The sequence below is a fragment of the Marmota flaviventris genome, chromosome 16 (assembly GCF_047511675.1).
Source record: "Marmota flaviventris isolate mMarFla1 chromosome 16, mMarFla1.hap1, whole genome shotgun sequence".
NCBI classification, from domain to species: Eukaryota; Metazoa; Chordata; class Mammalia; order Rodentia; family Sciuridae; genus Marmota; species Marmota flaviventris.
The window spans coordinates 14,494,091-14,514,690 of NC_092513.1; the positions used below are offsets into that span (position 1 = coordinate 14,494,091).

Sequence of the window (20,600 nt, forward strand, 5' to 3'; positions counted from 1 at the left end):
TTTGTTTCAAGATGGGTAGACAACTTACACAGGCTATCTGTGAATCAAGCCTCTGTCAAAGCCCTGTTTAGATCATAAAAGGTAGTATAGTCTCCAAATAGTTGTCTTAATATGTAAACTGTTGAAAGCTGCTGTACAGAATTTGGGGACGGTTTTTTAAACTGTACTGGTGGAGTGGAAATGTCTTTGATGGCAAATTTGGTTATTTGAAGCAATGTTTCTATACATTGGGGTGCCTGGCTTATAGGCCATCTTACCTGCCCAGCTTTGGCATTCTCACAGACAAAAGCTTCATAGAATCTGGGGAACTCTGGAGCATTGTCATTCACATCTAAGACTTTGATTGTGACAGAAACACTTCCCACCTGGGAGGGATTGTCTAAAGAGAATGCAAGAAAAACTGAAGGTGAGAATTCTATAATGCAGAAAAGTAGCTCTTTGCTGAAAGTAGGTATTTATTGGGTCAGTTTTGTTTGCAAAGAAATGGATAAAATACATGGAAATGGGAATATAAGCATAGGATGTGTGTGTTGCCTGTCAAGAGTGTGTGGCCAGACATAAGAAGCTTGGACAGAAGGAAGTGTCTGCTGAAAGTATATTTAACATCAGGAGTATGAAGGGAAGGGCGAGACTTGAGGGAAGTAAGTGTCACAAAACAGACCTTAAAAAGAGGTTTTGAGTTTTCTGCTTGGTTCATAATTTGTGTTCTGGAATTCAAGATAGGTAAATTCTGTATTCTGGGCTTTAAAACAGCCCATTTCTCATTGGATGCATGCTGTGTGACACTGCTTGGCTTTATGCCTGTGGACTAATCAGTTCTTTGAATTATATTTTTAAAAGGTTTCTAGTTATTTAGTGGAATACAGATAACACAGTATATTTATTTCTGCTTAGGGACTAATGGGATATTTCCAGATTAAACCCACACCAAGTCCATGTCTTTGGCTGGGGCAGAAGCCATAGGCACTCATGGGGAAATGTGTCTTTTAGGTCTGTGTCTTTTGCTTGGCATTGCCACACAAAGACAATTTCACAGCCCCAGTGGTGCTGCTCCTATCTTTTTCTGATTTGTTCAGCACCTAAGGAGACAAAACGAAATTACAAGACAGAAATTTTTCTTAGTAAATAATTTTACTAAATCCCAGAATGCATTGTTCTTCTGGTTCATTTTCTTACTTTCTTGAGAATATTGATGCTGGAAAATATCAACATAATTGGAATTTATGTTTTAATTATAATAGTGGTTCTTATTTGTAGAAGGAATAATAAAAATATCAGAAAAAGCACAAGAGGATGAATATAATCCATAATCCTACCACCTGAGATATCCTTTGTGTATATAATTTAATGTGTGTGTCCAAAAAGATAGGGCTACACACATACACAAAGATATATATACTCAGAATGAAGTTAAGTGAAGTGAAAATATTGAATTCAGAATAATTTTAGGAGAAGACTGTCCTGTTATTGAATATACTTTGAAATCATGATAGTTAATGTCTACGTGATATTCTCATTTGACAGTAGGTTGTACTGTAATTTATTTGGCCAATCTCCATTTGTTAGGTAATTCTCACTTTCTCCATATTTAAAAATAACTCTGCAGTGAACATTTTGTTATATCAGTGTTTGCTGATATTTATAATTTTAAAAAGATGATTACTAACAGTAGAATTCCTGAGAAAAAGAGTATGAATATTTTGAAGAATCTTAATGCATACTGTCAAATTGGCCTTTTGAATAGCTGTGCCTAGTTCTATAGCTAATAAGTTAGGAACTATATTTCCTTGAACCTTTATCATCAGTATATATTATGAAAAAAGTTGAATGTAGTATATAACCTCATTTGTGTTCAGGTCTTTTTTTTTTTTTTTTTTTTTTTTTAGTGGTGTTGGGAATTGAACTCAGGGCCTTGTGTGTGCTAAGTAAGAACTCTCACTGAGCTACATTCCCAGCACCCCTTTTAAGTTTATAACCTATATCTTAATATAGCTTTTATTAATTTGCCATTCCAATTATAAGTTTATTATGTTAATCTGCCTTTTTTATGAGATGCCTGATTCTTGCAGGCATGGACATGAGTAGGTGTCTATCTAACAAGAATGATATATTATTGATACTTGTTTTCGTTGAGTAATAATATTATTTATATTATGTACATTTGCAAACTTATTAAAGATTGAAAGCCTTTTAGATTTCTCTGTAACCATTCCTTTTACTCATAGCTACTTGGGATAAGAATGCTATCTTACTGCTTTTGCATGTTTTGTTTGCTTTTTTCTCTAGAACAAAGCTAAATATACAATAGATACTCAAGGTATTTGAGCTGAATACATTCATTTATTTGCATAAAATGTGATTTCAGTTTCTTTTTAAGATTGAATTTTGTTACAAGTTCTAGAAACTTGCACTTTGTGCACATATTTTATCACTACATGGAGACCAGTTTATTATGATACTTACTCATTTCCATGGCAAGGACAGTAATATTATGCCAAGAAAATTCTTCCCGATCTAGCGGTCTTGCAGTCATTAGGGCACCTGTTGTAATGTCAACATAGAAAAATCTTCCAGGATCACTGCTTCTGTCAATGGAGTATCTGCAAAAACATGGATCATGCAGATTATTTGCATTTTGACAAAAATACAATAGCATGATAGAACTGAGTATATAACTATGTGAAACATGGCTCAGTCAGATCTGAGTTATGAATACTTGAAAGACATCATTTTATTATATTCAAAAATCAACAAATACCAAAACCCAAAACAAAACAAACAAAAAAATAAAGAACTGCTTTAGTTTTCTGATTAAAAAATGAAATTGCCGGAGGAGGTGAGGCACGCCTGTAATCCTAGCAGCTTGGGAAGCTGAGACAGGAGAATTAGGAGTTCAAAGCCAGCCTTAGCAATGGCAAGGTTCTAAGCAACTCAGTGAGACCCTGTCTCTAATAAAATTTAAAATAGGGCTGGGGATGTGGCTCTGTGGTTGAGTACCCCTGAGTTCAATCCCTGGTACCCCCCCCAAAATAAATAAATAAATAAATAAACACAGTGCCAAGAATTTAGGGCAGTTTTAAACTACTTAAAGATCGATTTATTCTACTTAAAACCTGATACTTCTCCAAGAATTATAATAAAAACCCCTACATATATTTGTTCAAAATCCAAGTGAATTCTCAAATGCTAATCTGAAACTGGAAAAAAGGAAAAGGTATAGATTAGTGGTTCTAGTTCTTGTAATTAGTATCACTTGTTGGGGAGGAAAGCTTTGTACCAGGTTCTTTGTAAACATGCCAAGACTCACCTTCTGATAGATACAGTAATGGTATTTACCAGCTGAAGATTCTTTCTTTCTTTTTTTTTTTTTTTAAAGAGAGAGTGAGAGAGAGGTAGAGAGAGAGAGAGAATTTTAATATTTATTTTTTAGTATTTGGCGGACACAACATCTTTGTTTGTATGTGGTGCTGAGGATCGAACCCGGGCCGCACGCATGCCAGGCGAGCGCGCTACCGCTTGAGCCACATCCCCAGCCCCCTGAAGATTCTTATAGAACACTTTTAGCAGGATGCACCAGGTCTGTCTATGTTATTTATTATAAATAAACCTGAAGTTAACACATTTATAGGATATACCTTGCTGGAAGATGTCATGTAAGCTGTGTAGTTTAGTAGGGTATAATAACTGATGTTCTATAATAAAATTGACTTTTTCTGTTCAGAAAATTAACCTCATCCATTGTTTCAATCTCTCCTGTTCAATCTGGACCAATTTGCATCTTTATGTGGGAAAAAGCAGCTATATACAGGCAGTTGTGCCTGACATTTTCAGACCTTTCCAAGGGAAGTGCTATTGTCTGTATCCTTCAAGTCATTAGTAAACTTGGTACTGGGTAAGCTCTAAAATTCCTGTTGAATCTGATTTGGCAGTCTAATTCTTTTGTGTTGTCTCACCTGTATTAGCCCACTTGGTCCTCATGTTGGGAGATTTGTCAAGTATAGAGCAAGGCTCAGGCATCAGTATGTTTAAAATCCTCCATAGGGGATTTTGATGAACAATAATGATTGAGAACCATTATTGAGAACCTTATGTAGTCCTCAGTCTTTACCAAGGACTAGTAATTTTTATTTTATTTTAATGTACTTATCACCTCACATACTTATTATTTCTTTTTGGTAAGAACATTTATTCAACTCTTCCAGCAATTTTGAAATATATAACACCTTATTGTTAACCAGTCACTATGCTTATACAAATGATTACCAGAACTTTTTCCTCCTAACTGAAACTTTGGACCCTTTCACCAACATCTTTCTTTTCTCTCTCCTCCACCCCAAACCCCACCCCACCACTGCCCTCCAGGCACCACCATTTTATTCTGAATTTTAAAGATTCTTCATAAAAGTAAGATCATGTAATATTTGTCTTCCTGTTCCTGATTTATTTCACTTAGCATATGTCCTCAAGATTCATTTATGTTGTTTCAGTTGACAATTCCTTCTTTTTTAAGGCTGAATAATATTCCATTCTTTATATATTCCACATTTCAAAAGTTTTTCTGTTGATGGACACTTACATTGTTTTCCATATCTTGGCTATTGTGAATGATATTGCAGTGAATGGAAATGCAGACCTTTTAATATACTGATTTTGATTCCCTTGGTTTTATATTCAGAAGTGGAATTGCTAGATCTTATGGTAGTTCTATTTCTAGTATATCAAATAATTTTTATACTCTTTTCCAAAAATGGCATTCTAATTTACATTGAATTAACAGAGTAGGGCTCCCTTTTCTCTACATCTTTGCCAGCAATTATCTTTCATATTTTTGAAAATAACCATTCTAACAGGTGTGAGATGACAGCCCATTGTGGCTTTAAGTTGTATTTTCCTAATGATTAGTAATGTTGAGCATATTTTGTATATTTGTAGGATATCTATATGTCTTTTTTTGGTTATTTGTCCTGATATCAAAATATATTAAAAAGCTAATTAAAATAGCGTGATAGTGGTATAAAACCAGACACATTACAGTGGAATAGACTAGAGAATCCATAAATAAACCCGTATCTCTGTGGTCAATCAATTGATTTTTTGATAGAGATACCAAGAATACATATGTGGAAAGTATAGCCTCCTCAGTAAATGGTACTGAGAAAACTATCTTATCTGACTTCTTACACAAGGATCAACTCAAATGAATTATCGACTTAAATATATAATACCTGAAACTGTAAAACCACTAGAAGAAAACTGTATAGCATTGGTCTGGGTAATGTTTTTTTCGCCCCCCCCCCCTGGTACTGGAATTTAAAGCAGTGGGAGTCTACCCCAGCCCCTTTTATTTTATTTTGAAAAAGAGTCTTGCTAAATTGCCCAAGCTGGGATCTTCTTCCTCTCCTCCCTTAGCCTCCTGAGTTGCTGGGATTATAGGCATGTGCTACTGTGCCCTATTGGGCAATGTTTTTTTGAATATGACTCTAAAATCACAGAGGCAATAAGATCAAAAATAGACAAATGAGATTATATCAAACTAAAAAGTTTTTTTGTTTATACCTTTATTTTACTTATTTATTTTTATGTGGTGCTGAGGATTGAACATATGCTAGGCAAGTGCTCTACCACTGAGCTATAATCCCAGCCCCTAAAGAAATTCTGCACAGCAAAGGAAACAATCTACAGATATAAGATATAAGATATACAGATATAAGAGAGGGACTCTATATAATCTACAGATATAAGAGAGGGACTCTATTCTAAAAAGGTGAGTAATTATAATAACTGTAATTTATTGAATACCATGCACTTTACCATGTTCTTAATACATAGCTTCTTTTAAAAGTTTGGCAGTGTCTCTGGGACATTATTTTACCAATCATCAGATAAGGAAACTGAGGCTTAGAGAAATTAAGGCACTTTCATACATTACACAGGTAATTTGCAGAACTAAGATTTGAAACCATATATATAGAGTTATAACTATTGTGCTCTTATAACATGTTTAAATAGTGTCCAGGGGATACATTGTGTTCAAAATTCTCATCAGTGACATGGGAGGAATAGATGAATTCTAGATAGGAAAGAGGGATGGGAGGGGAAGGGAAGGGGCAGGGGATTAGCAAGGATGGTGGAATGTGATGGACATCATAATACAAAGTACATGTATGAAGACTTGAATTGGGTGTCAACATACTTTATATACAAACAGAGATACAAAAATTGTGGTATATATGTGTACTAAGAATTGTAATGCAAAAAAAAAAAAAGCGTTACCTTAGATTAGGTAGAGGGAAGTGAAAGGAGGGGAAGGCAGGGGAAATGGGGATAAGAAAGGTAGTAGAATGAAACTTATTACTTTATGTATATATGTGACTGTATGACCAATATGATTCTACAATATGTATACTCAGAAAAATGAGAAATTATACTCCATCTATGTATGATATATCAAAGTATATAAGTGCATTCTACTGTCATGTATAACTAATTAAAACAAATAAAAAATTAAAAATAAAGTTGCTCAGTGACTGTAGTCTGTATCTTAAATTTGAGATAGAGCAAAATTATAGTTTTGTTGGGAATAAGTATCTTTAGTGCATTGTTTTTAAACTGCAAGTTAGTAGATTATAAAGTCAGTATTGTGGATTATGAGTTACATTGAAGCAAAATGAATTAGAATGTGTGTGTGTGTGTGTGTGTGTGTGTGTGTGTGTGTGTTGTGCGTGCGTGTGTGTGTATACATGTGCCAGTCTATCATATGCTGTAAATGTAATCTGATGTAAAACTTTTGTTTCATATATATATAGGTATACAGTCTGTGAATATATATGTATACTCACCCACACCCATATATATATATGGGTTGGTAAAATGGCAAAGTATTTTGTTTCAAACATGCACATATCTTTTGCAGAGATTCAGCAAGGCCATTCAGAGAATTAGCAATTAAAGAGATAACCAATGAGAAAGGTCTGAAGAAGTTGGAATTGTTTCAGTTTTGATTCCATAAGAGTTAGGACATTTAATAATATAAATTAATGTCTCATTCTATCTGTGATCCTATTTAACGAACATTTACTGTACGCCATGCACTGCTCAGCACATACTACATATGTTATCTACATTTAACTTTAAAGGAACACTATGAGGTAGGTTACTATTATGTTGTTTTACAGGTGAAAAAAAAAACCCTGAGGTTTGAAGAGGTTAAGTCATTTGTCCAAGGTCACATTGCTGGGAACTGAACCTAAGTGGTCTGGCTTCAGATTCCTTGAACTAACCAACAGACCATGCTGCACTACTGACACACACATTATATGAGCTTGTCTAAGGAAACAGAAATCGACCTCTCCCAGATAAGCCCTGAAGCTAATAGCCGACTTTTTAATAATTAAAAAAATGCCTATACAGTTCATTTAAATTAACTGGAACATTATTTTTTATAACTTATTTTATTTATTTATTCTTTTATGTGGTGCTGAGGATCAAACCCAGTGCCTCACACATGTAAGGCAAGTGCTCTACTGCTGAGCCACAATCCCAGCCCACATTATTTTTTTTCTAGGCATAATTTGTGATTTAGTTTTAAAGTTTACTAGCTATTTTAAAAACTGACTTTTCTTAGGGGAAAAGAAAACCACACTAGTCAGCTCCTCACACATGAGAAAAGCCCGCCCAGTATTTGGTTCATGGAACCATATGGCAGCTCGCCAAACTGTAGGCATAATGCCAAGGGGAGAGCAGCCTATGAGGAATCAACTTTCTATACTCAAAGCTACAACAGCATAGCAAATGTCACAGATAGTATGGGAGATGGAATTATGGAAATAACAAAGGGCCACGACCACTGACAGCATTGCCTGGTTGATATAGCAGGACACTGCCTCAAGAAGCCTCCCTCATCAAGTGGAATCCCTCTCCCATTTCTACTTTCCCAGATGAGGTTTGCATTGAGGGCATAATGGCCTCATTTCTCTGAATGGGGCACTGGGCCAATTTCCAGGAGGTAGGAGAACAAATTAAAGGTGTAAAATACAGATGGAAAATGAAGAAATTGGGACACACTTGTAGATTTTGTAGGTGGTTTTCTTTCTCTAATATTCCTGTGTACTATGAGCAGAATAGGTATAGCACACATACAAAACTGCCTTAAGCAAATAGTAATTGGTGTTTGTTTGACTCCCTATTTCTCTGAATTTGACGTAATGATCATGCTTGGTAAATCCACACACTCCAGATAGCCAAGAGAATAGGCCATTTGTACATTAGCAGAAGCCTATTTCAGTTGCCAAATGGTCAGTAGCCTGATTTCCAGAAATTTCTTGAACATTTATTAAAAATTCAGGGAATCTAAGTGTTCTATTTTTAATATATATATGGCTACATCTGGAGATGCTATTCTGGGGATTATCAGTAATTGACAATCAGATTACATACTTGAACATACTATCAACTTTCTAGAATGAAGATGGTAAAAGTCCTAATAATCTTTTAAAAATGTTAAATGGCCTTTAATGTATTACATTTTAACTTCAGATAAAACATTTATTATTTTCATGATTTAATACGTATTTTATTTTTATGAATATGAATCTTATTTATTCTTCATAACCAAAATTCAGAAGATGAATTAACCATGCAGCATATTCTTTCATTTTGTCTACCTCATTTTGCTTCATGCTAGTAATGGATCTAGAACCTCTGATGTTTCTCTTTTATTCCTGGATATATCCTGAGCTAATGAGTTAGTCTTAAATACTGGATGTACACTCTAGGGTTGTATGTGTGCTGCCTGGCTGTTCAGTCTCTTTGCTTATTTGTTGTTCAGTAGATCCCTATAGGGATCCTATTAGAAGTCATAGTACTTTACCATATAGGGGTCAAGAGTCACAATCTGGGAAGACGTGGAAGTATCCACAGTATATTCTGACTATTTTAGAATAGGATCTGATATTTTTAAGCTTGTGCTTATAATATTTCAGTTTCCCCCAAAAAGTTTTATTCTGTAAAGTTCTCCCTACAGTATCTCCTTTGATATGAATAAATCAATATGTTGTAGATTAATAGATATACAGTTTATAAGTTATAATCATAAAGAATTTTCTTAACCCAATCAGTAAATGGGCCAAGGACCTGAACAGACACTTCTTAGAAGATGATATATAATCAATCAACAAATATATGAAAAAATGTTCATTATTGCTAGCAATCAGAGAAATGCAAATCAAAACTGCTCTAAGATTTTATTTCACTCCAGTCAGAATGGCAGCTGTTATGAATACAAACAATAATGAGTGTTGGCGAGGATGTGGGAAAAAAGGTACACTTACAACACTGTTGGTGGGACTGCAAATTGGTGCAGCCAATATGGAAAGCAGTATGGAGATTTCTTGGAAAACTGGGAATGGAACCACCATTTGACCCAGCTATCCATTTCCTTGGTCTATACCCAAAGGACTTAAAAACAGCATACTACAGGGACACAGCCACATCAATGTTTATAGCAGCACAGTTCACAATAGCTAAACTGTGGAACCAACCTAGATGCCCTTAAATAGATGAATGGATAAAAAAAATGTGGCATATATACACAATGGAATATTACCTAGCAATAAAAGAGAATAAAATCATGGCATTTGCAGGTAAATGGATGGAGTTAGATAATGCTAAGTGAAGTTAGCCAATCCCCAAAAAACAAATGCTGAATGTTTTCTCTGATATAAGGAGGCTGATTCATAGTCCAGTAGGGAGGGGGAGCATGGGAGGAATAGACGAACTCTATATAGGGCAGAGGGGTGGGAAGGGAAGGGAGGGAACATGGGGTTAGAAATGATGATGGAATGTGATGGACATTATTATCCAAAGTACATGTATGAAGACATGAATTGGTGTAAGTATACTTTGTATACAACCAGAGATATGAATAATTGTGCTCTATATGTGTAATAAGAATTGTAGTGCATTCTGCTGTCATATATAAATAAAAAATTAATTAGATTGAAAAAAAATAATTGTATAATTATAAAAAAGAATTTTCTTGGGAGAGGAAGGAAGATGGCGGCGAGGGGAGTGCATTGTCCCCGTGTGCTGCTTCACTGTGTGGGAGTATGACAAGTCAGGACGGCTAAAGGATATTTTGTTAGGAATTTCCAGCAATAGTGGGGTGCTCCGGAACCTGGAGGAAGGATTTCCATCGCACGAGGATCGGCTACAGGGACTCAAACGCGAGAGGTTTGTTGCACGCAGGGTAACACTGCTTATTCAGCAAATCGCCCCGCGGCTAAAGTCTGGGATAGAGACGCAGGGTTACAGCGCTGCAGTTTCTGCCAGCCGCGCAAGCACCGTACGTACTCAGGGCTGAATTCTGGGTTCGAGACGGGGGAAGGAAGCGGTCCATCTCGGTTCTCCACACCGGTCAGACCACAGAGGAGGCCAGCAGCCACCATGTTGGTAAACTGATGTCACCACCCCTGTTTTTGACTGACCGCAGCTCATTCAGCCATAGAACAGGTAATTTCAGGCTGCAATTCGCCTGCGGCTTGCAGACAGATTGCTAGGGCTCAGCGCCTGGGTGCTTCTTAGAACCTGATCTTATCAGAGTGAATACCGAGCGCGGGGCAGCCGAGTTCCGGCTCCCGGAACTGAGCCCGCGGGGACTGCTTCTTGGAGCTTACACTTATAGGAGCTTACACCGAGCACGGAGTGGCCGAGTTCCGGCTCCCGGAACTTCCCTGGCCCGGGGCTAGGAGCCCGCGGAAACTGCTTCTCGGTCCGGGTCCTGCTGAGGGCCGGTCAGGACTCACCCGGTGCTTTGGTTGCCCGGCAAGGGGAACGAAATGCTGCCATTCACATAGGATACCAACATGGCAGAGATCTGACGTCTGCAGAAAGCGGCGGAGGAGGGAACTTCATCAATACCAGTGGTGACATAAGCAGTTGGTCTCCTGGTAGGGGGGGTGAGGCACAGTCACCCGAGTCTCCTCAATTTGTCGTCGAGCCAGAGGGAAGGAGCCGGGCCTCCGCCAGCGCCCGGAGCAGGCCCAGCGGCTCGCCAGCGTGGTGACCGCGTGACCCCAATTGGAGAGGGGGCGGAGCGGAGCCGCCAGCCGCAACCGCAAGGTGGGCAGACCCGCGACCCAGTGGTACATGGGCGTGGTAGGAGGGGCAGGGCAGAGCCGCGGTTCGCGCTTGCAAGGTAAACAGACCTGTGTCAGCCTGGCGGGTCAGGCCCAGTGGCCTGCCAGTGTGGTACACACATCACCCCAACTGGAGTAGGGGCAGAGCAGATCCTTCTCCCACGCCCGGATCAGGCCCTGCCGGTGTGGTGGTCACGTGACCCCAATTGGAGTGGGGGCGGAGCGGAACTGCCACCCGTGCCCGCAGGGTGAGCAGACCAGTGATCAACCTGCAGATCAGGCCCAGGGGTCCGCAGGCGTGGTAGGAGGGGCAGGGCAGATCCGCCGCCCGCGCCTCCAAGGTAGGCAGACCTACAACAGACCGGCGGATCAGGCCCAGGAGCCTGCCGGCGTGGTACAAACACCACCCTAATTGGAGTAGTGGCAGAGCAGAGTCGCCGCCCGTGCCAGGAACAGGCCCAGCGTCCTGCAGGCGGGGTAGCCATGACACCCTAATTGGAGTAGGGGCAGAGCAGAGCCTCCACCCGTGCCCGAAAGGTGGGCAGATCTGCGACCGACCAGCGGGACAGGCCCAGTGGCCTGCCGGTACGACAGACACGTCACCCCATTTGCAGTAGGGGCAGAGTAGAGCCGCTGCCCGCGCCTGCAGGGTAGGCAAACCTGCAACCGACCGGCGGATCAGGCCCGGTGGCCTGCCGGCGTGGTACACTCGTCACCCCAATTGGAGTAGGGGCAGAACAGAGCCGCCGCCAGCTCCCAGAACAGGCCCAGTGACCTGCCGGCGTGGTAGCCACGACACCCCAATTGGAATAAGGAGAGAGCACAGCCGCCGCCCGCACCTGCAGGAAAGATACGCAAGCAGTATGAAAAGACAAGGAAAGAAAGGACCACAAGCAATGCAGGTCAACGCAACTTTAGAAGAGGTAACAGCTGCAGCAGATGGAATGTCAGATAAAGAATTCAGGATATACATGCTTCAGATGATCTGGAGTATCAAGGAAGACATTAAACAGCAAAATCAGACAATGAAAGATCACTTCGACAACGAATTACGCAAACAAATCCAGGAAGCAAAGGATCAACTATACAGGGAGATAGAGGTTATAAAAAACAAACAAACAGAAATCCTAGAAATGCAGGAAGCAATAAACCAACTTAAAAACTCAATGGAGAATACTACCAGCAGAGTAGAACACTTAGAAGATAGAACATCAGACAATGAAGACAAAGTATTTCAACTGGAAAAGAACATAGACAGCTCAGCAAGACTGTTAAGAAACCATGAGCAGAACATCCAAGAAATATGGGATAACATTAAGAGACCAAACTTAAGAGTCATTGGGATACAGGAAGGTACAGAGCTCCAAACCAAAGGAATGAGAAGTCTATTCAATGAAATAATACAAGAAAACTTCCCAGACTTGAAGAATGAGACAGAACCCCAAATCCTAGAAGCCTACAGGACGCCGAATGTGCAAAATCATAAGAGATCCACACCTAGACACATCATAATGAAGATGCCCAACATACAGAATAAGGAGAGAATTTTAAAAGCTACAAGAGAAAGGAAGCAGATTACATTTAGGGGTAAGCCAATCAGGATAACAGCTGATCTGTCAACACAGACTCTGAAAGCTAGAAGATCCTGGAATAACATATTTCAAACACTGAAAGAAAATGGGTTCCAACCAAGAATTGTGTATCCAGCGAAATTAAGCTTCAGGATGGAGGATGAAATTAAAACCTTCCACGATAAACAAAAGTTTAAAGAATTCGCAGCTAGAAAACCATCTCTTCAAAACATCCTCGCCAAAGCATTACAGGAAGAGGAAATGGAAAATAACAATGAAAACCAACAGTGGGAGGTAGGACAGTAAAGGGGGGGGGGAATAATCAAAGAGGAAAACAAACCATGTTTAGTAACAGAAATAAACAAATATGGCTGGAAGAACAACCCATATCTCAATAATAACCCTAAATGTTAATGGCTTAAACTCACCAATTAAGAGACACAGGCTAGTAGAATGGATCACAAAACAAGACCCAACAATATGCTGCCTACAGGAGACGCATTTGATAGGAAAAGACATACATAGGCTGAAGGTGAAAGGTTGGGAAAAATCATATCACTCATATGGACTTCGGAAACAAGCAGGAGTGTCCATACTCATATTAAATAAAATAGATTTCAAGCCAAAGTTAATCAAAAGAGATAAAGAGGGACACTACATACTGCTTAAGGGAACCATACAACAACAAGACATAACAATCATAAATATTTATGCCCCAAACAATGGTGCAGCTATGTTCGTCAAACAAACTCTTCTCAAGTTCAAGAGTCTAATAGATCACCATACCATAATCATGGGAGACTTCAACACACCTCTCTCGCCACTGGACAGATCTTCCAAACAAAAGTTGAATAAGGAAACTATAGAACTCAATAACACTATTAATAACCTAGACCTAATTGACATATATAGAATATACCACCCAACATCAAGCAGTTACACTTTTTTCTCAGCAGCACATGGATCCTTCTCAAAAATAGATCATATATTATGTCACAGGGCAACTCTTAGACAATATAAAGGAGTAGAGATAATACCATGCATCTTATCTGATCATAATGGAATGAAACTGAAAATCAACGATAAAAGAAGGAAGGAAAAAGCATACATCACTTGGAGAATGAACAATAGGTTACTGAATGATCAATGGGTTATAGAAGACATCAAGAAGGAAATTAAAAAATTCTTAGAGATAAATGAAAACACAGACACAACATATCGGAATCTATGGGACACATTGAAAGCAGTTCTAAGAGGAAAATTCATTGCTTGGAGTTCATTCCTTAAAAAAAGAAAAAAACCAACAAATAAATGATCTCATACTTCATCTCAAAATCCTTGAAAAAGAAGAGCAAAACAACAGCAAAAGAAGTAGAAGGCAAGAAATAATTAAAATCAGAGCTGAAATTAATGAAATCGAAACAAAAGAAACAATTGAAAAAATTGACAAAACTAAAAGTTGGTTCTTTGAAAAAATAAACAAAATCGACAGACCCTTAGCGATGCTAGCGAAGAGAAGAAGAGAGAGAACTCAAATTACTAGCATACGGGATGAAAAAGGCAATATCACAACAGACACTTCAGAAATACAGAAGATAATCAAAAACTATTTTGAATCCTTATACTCCAACAAATTAGAAGATAGTGAAGGCATAGATAAATTTCTTAAGTCATATGATCTGCCCAGATTGAGTCAGGAGGATATAGAAAACCTAAACAGACCAATATCAATTGAGGAAATAGAAGAAACCATAAAAAGACTTCCAACTAAGAAAAGCCCAGGTCCAGATGGGTATACAGCAGAATTTTACAAAACCTTTAAAGAAGAACTAATACCAATACTTTTCAAGCTACTTCAGGAAATAGAAAAGGAGGGAGAACTTCCAAATTCATTCTATGAGGCCAACATCACCCTGATACCTAAACCAGACAAAGACACTTCAAAGAAAGAAAACTACAGACCAATATCTCTAATGAACCTAGATGCAAAAATCCTCAATAAAATTCTGGCAAATCGGATACAAAAACATATCAAAAAAATTGTACACCATGATCAAGTAGGATTCATCCCAGGGATGCAAGGCTGGTTCAATATACGGAAATCAATAAATGTTATTCACCACATCAATAGACTTAAAAATAAGAACCATATGATCATCTCGATAGATGCGGAAAAAGCATTTGACAAAGTACAGCATCCCTTTATGTTCAAAACTCTAGAAAAACTAGGGATAACAGGAACATACCTCAATATTGTAAAAGCAATCTATGCTAAGCCTCAGGCTAGCATCATTCTGAATGGAGAAAAATTGAAGGCATTCCCTCTAAAATGTGGAACTAGACAGGGATGCCCTCTCTCTCCACTTCTGTTCAACATAGTTCTCGAAACACTGGCCAGAGCAATTAGACAGACGAAAGAAATTAAAGGCATAAAAATAGGAAAAGAAGAACTTAAATTATCACTATTTGCAGATGATATGATTCTATACCTAGCAGACCCAAAAGGCTCTACAAAGAAACTATTAGAGCTAATAAATGAATTCAGCAAAGTGGCAGGATATAAAATCAACACGCATAAATCAAAGGCATTCCTGTATATCAGCGACAAATCCTCTGAAATGGAAATGAGGACAACCACTCCATTCACAATATCTTCAAAAAAAATAAAATACTTGGGAATCAACCTAACAAAAGAGGTGAAAGACTTATACAATGAAAACTACAGAACCCTAAAGAGAGAAATAGAAGAAGATCTTAGAAGATGGAAAAATATACCCTGTTCATGGATAGGCAGAACTAACATCATCAAAATGGCGATATTACCAAAAGTTCTCTATAGGTTTAATGCAATGCCAATCAAAATCCCAATGGCATTTCTTGTAGAAATAGAGAAAGCAATCATGAAATTCATATGGAAAAATAAAAGACCCAGAATAGCAAAAACAATGCTAAGCAGGAAGTGTGAATCAGGCGGTATAGCGATACCAGACTTCAAACTATACTACAGAGCAATAGTAACAAAATCAGCATGGTACTGGTACCAAAACAGGCGGGTGGACCAATGGTACAGAATAGAGGACACAGAAACCAATCCACAAAACTACAACTATCTTATATTTGATAAAGGGTCTAAAAGCATGCAATGGAGGAAGGATAGCATCTTCAACAAATGGTGCTGGGAAAACTGGAAATCCATATGCTACAAAATGAAACTGAATCCCTTTCTCTCGCCATGCACAAAAGTGAATTCAAAATGGATCAAGGAGCTTGATATCAAATCAGAGACACGGCGTCTGATAGAAGAAAAAGTTGGCTACGATCTACAGTCGGTGGGGTCGGGCTCCAAATTCCTCAATAGGACACCCATAGCACAAAAGTTAATAACTAGAATCAACAAATGGGACTTACTCAAACTAAAAAGTTTTTTCTCAGCAAAAGAAACAATAAGAGAGGTAAATAGGGAGCCTACACCCTGGGAACAAATCTTTACTCCTCACACTTCAGATAGAGCCCTAATATCCAGAGTATACAAAGAACTCAAAAAATTAGACAATAAGAAAACAAACAACCCAATCAACAAATGGGCCAAGGACCTGAACAGACACTTCTCAGAGGAGGACATACAGTCAATCAACAAGTACATGAAAAAATGCTCAACATCTCTAGCTGTCAGAGAAATGCAAATCAAAACCACCCTAAGATACCATCTCACTCCAGTAAGATTGGCAGCCATTAGGAAGTCAAACAACAACAAGTGCTGGCGAGGATGTGGGGAAAAGGGTACACTTGTACATTGCTGGTGGGACTGCAGATTGGTGCAGCCAATTTGGAAAGCAGTATGGAGATTTCTTGGAAAGCTGGGAATGGAGCCACCATTTGACCCAGCTATTCCCCTTCTTGGTCTATTCCCTAAAGACCTAAAAAGAGCATGCTACAGGGACACTGCTACATCGATGTTCATAGCAGCACAGTTCACAATAGCAAGACTGTGGAACCAACCTAGATGCCCTTCAATAGACGAATGGATAAAAAAAATGTGGCATTTATACACAATGGAGTATTACTCTGCATTAAAAAATGACAAAATCATAGAATTTACAGGGAAATGGATGGCATTAGAGCAGATTATTCTAAGTGAAGCTAGCCAATCCCTAAAAAACAAATGCCAAATGTCTTCTTTGATATAAGGAGAGTAACTAAGAACAGTGTAGGGACGAAGAACAGGAGAAGAAGATTAACATTTAACAGGGATGAGAGGTGGGAGGGAAAGGGAGAGAGAAGGGAAATTGCATGGTAATGGAAGGAGACCCTCAGGGTTATACAGTGGAGGAGGTAGAGAGAGAGGAGGGGAGGGGAGGGGAGAGGTGGGGAGGGGGGAGGGTGGAGGATGGGAAAGGCAGCGGAGCACAACAGACACTAGTATGGCAATTTGTAAATCAATGGATGTGTAACTGATGTGATTCTGCAATCTGTGTATGGGGTGAAGGTGGGAGTTCATAACCCACTTGAATCAAAGTGTGGAATATGATATGTCAAGAAATTTGTAATGTTTTGAACAACCCACAATAAAAATTAAAAAAAAAAAAAAAAGAATTTTCTTGGCTTCTGAAAATATAAATTTACAAGATAATCTCTTTCATTTGTGTTGTGGTTGTTTTGAGGGCAATATAGGTTTACTTGTCTTTCTGTTTTACATTTACAAAGCTTAAATTTGGAATATTACTTTTTAAAGTTTTAACTCAGAAAGATGAGTTGTCCTCAAGAAAACAGAAAAATTCAAACAAAATCATTTTAGCCATTTTAAGGCCTGAACTTGTAAAATGTTTACTACTTGGTTCAGGGAAGCAGATTTCCTCCTAGTGTAGTTATTCTCTAGAGAAAATCATTCTTGTTAAATTGAAAAAGCACATTTTCATTAAATACACAACAGCACCAGGTAAAGGAAGTAGCCACTTGACAGAATAGGCATTTGATAAATTGGAGTGTGTTTAAAATGCGTTATTTGAACTGAGGCCTCAGATTCATTTTACTGTGTGGGTTTTTACAATTAATGTGACAGATGGCCTTAAATAGCCTTGGAATTCTAATCTTTTGTGTTGGGCTTCAGAAGCTTGGCAGTTGCTCTGGAAGGTTGAGTTGTCAACCTGTCCACCAGCTGTTTGCTCTTTGGTTCCAGAGTTGATGAAAAATGGCCATGGTTATAAGAGCAGTTCTCACCTCCTGAGGGGGAAGCATCTTTTAATTTCAGAACATACCTTAGACAGATATGTGAGATTGCCCTGTCTGGCAGTCTGCATTGCTTTAAAAGTATTGGCATCAGGAGTAGTTTCCATGTTGTTTCTACAGTATGTGGAAATACATATAGTTTACTTTTCCCATTTTTTAAAAGTGAAAAATCAAAGGTTTATTCAAATTGAAAGAATGTGCAATGATCACCTTTATATCACCACTAAGAGTCAAGGGTTTAATGTTTTAACATCTGTGTGTCTGTTTTATCTTAATTATAGTTCTCCACTGGGGTTGATTTTGCACCATTGTCCTGGATATTTGTTAGTATAGGGCGGACACTTTAGGTTGTTATGACTTGGTGGTGGTGGGGTGCTACTGGCATTTAATGGGTTAAGGCTGGAGATACTGCTATACATCATTCAGTGCACAGGACAACCTCCCATAGCAACACAGAATTATGTAACCTCAAATGTAAGTGGGACTATGATTGAGAACTAAGGTTGTATGCGTGTATATGTGTTTGTCTGAACCAAATGAAAGTGAGTTTCAGATATAATGATACTTCATTTCCAATTAACATGACAGGTCCATGTTATATAAATAGGAAAAAAACCTCAGAATTTCCAGAGATGGGATAGGAAAGGAAGAAGCAAGGGGAAAATGGGCTAGAAAATCACATTATGGAAAGGGAACATTAATGTTGCAGGATATAAGGAAAAGGTGGAATCTTTGGAAAAACCTGATTGAGTTGTTGGTCACATCTGGGTCCTTGGCAGAGATGATCTGTATGGTTGTTCCAATTGCTACATCTTCAGGCACCTCCACAAAATAAAAGCCAGGTTCAAACACAGGGGGCTCATCCACATCCTCTACACTGATGTGCACTGTTGTTGTGTCTTGAAAGGGGCCCAGGTTTAGAAAACGCATCTCCAGATGAGGATTGGCTCCCTCCACCTTCAAGGTATAGCTTTTCTTGCTTTCAAAACTCAGGGGCTAAAAAGTAATGACAGGAAAATTGGTTAGCCATTATCATATGTGTCCAAGGTCAAAAAGATGTTCAATATTGATGACTGTTACTGAGATCCCCAGATTCATTAAAGTGGTAGGAAAGAGGCAAAGGTAAAAACAAGGTAATTTTTCTTGTTCTGTAGTTTTTAGTTTTAACATCAGATTCAACCTTGGGTAAGAAAGGTAAATAAAATGCTGGAACTTCAGCGTCAGTTAAGGAAGTCAGTGGGATGATAAAGTTATTTACTCATCTATAACTTGTCTATTCTTCTATTGGCATGGTCTTTAGAGAGAGTCCTGGGAACCTCCTTAACCCTGGCCTTGTTAACCTAGGACTGTCCCAGTTTTAACATGGAAAATTTTGTTCCTGGGAACCCATTCTGTTCCAGACAAATCAGGAGAGTTGGTCACCTTATCTATAGATGTGCTTACTCATTTGAAAAGATGTGACAATTAAGAGCAATGGAGGCTTAGGCTTTTGCTTGCTTCCTTAAAAAAAATTCTTTTCGAGTTCAAAGGCAATAGTAATTCTTTCTAAGAAACTATCTCAAGTACCTCACAAGGGTTCTTAGGGCACTGTGTCAGATTTATCTTTGTGTACTTAGTTCTTCATAGATGATCCCTTCTAAAAATTCATTTTGAAAGTCCTGCAACATCTCATTTTACAGACCAGAAGGTGCAGAACCTTATACTAAGCTGACATGGTTATATAGTATCAGACCTGAAATGTTGGCCCAGGTGTATGGATTCATCATCCAGAGTTCATCCAAAAGACTTTAATTTTGTCTAGTAAAATTCCATCGCATAAAATATAATTATTTGGTTGTTTTTTTGATTTATTGATAACGTCAGAATGTTTTATTTCAAAATAAATTCAGTACTTCAGGGCAGAAAGTAAACTTAAATGCTATTTCTGAAGAATAATCCATTTTTTAAAGCTGACAAAAATGTTTAAATGTTTAAAGCAACAGTATTATAAAACATCAATAATAAAAACATCATTGAAAATAAGTCATAAAATAATCACAGTGGATAGCAAAGCAGTTACTAAAGCTTAAAAGTCACATGACAGTATGCAAATGTTTTATTTTAGATATTCACTTATGCTCTTTTCATAAAATATGCTGAATGTCACCATACTTCTTGTTAGAAAGAGGCACATACCCATTTGAAGCAATTGCTTTGCTTTTGAAAAATAAATATCTGTAGGAGTTGCTTTAACTAAATATGTTATTTTCAAGTTCTAGCAAAAAGTTTTTCTGTTCTGTTGCTCTTTTTTAAAAAAAAAATCATTTTTTAGTTGTAGTTGGACACAATACCTTTATTTTATTTAATTTTACATGGTGCTGAGTATCGAATCCAGGGCCTCACATGCTAGGTGATTGCTCTACCACTGAGCCACAACCCTAACCCTATTCTGTTGCTCTTGCAACCACTTGTTCAGCATTTACTTAGGGCCAGACATTGTGTTCTGTATCTCATGGATATTCAACCATTTCCATTTAAACCAAGCATCTCATTTGTGCCAGCCCGCCTTCTTAGTTGTTAGACAAAAGGCAAAATTTTGTAAATAAAAATATGCCACTCATATTGTGATCTATTCAAAGGACTAGCTTTACCTATGTATTTATACTTACTCCCTAATTGTACACATTTT

General features: G+C 38.1%; 1 protein-coding gene across 1 annotated transcript in view; it reads right to left on the bottom strand.

Annotated features, from left to right (window-relative positions):
* Cdh20 (cadherin 20) overlaps nt 1-20,600 on the bottom strand; it is a 71,937-nt gene that overhangs the window by 11,071 nt on the left and 40,266 nt on the right. Inside the window, exons 6-8 of the mRNA XM_027948999.2 lie at nt 18,675-18,928; nt 2,464-2,600; nt 258-379 (exon numbers count right to left, since the gene is read on the bottom strand). Of these exons, the coding sequence (XP_027804800.1) occupies nt 258-379; nt 2,464-2,600; nt 18,675-18,928 (513 nt within the window). The remainder of the gene's footprint in view (nt 1-257; nt 380-2,463; nt 2,601-18,674; nt 18,929-20,600) is intronic.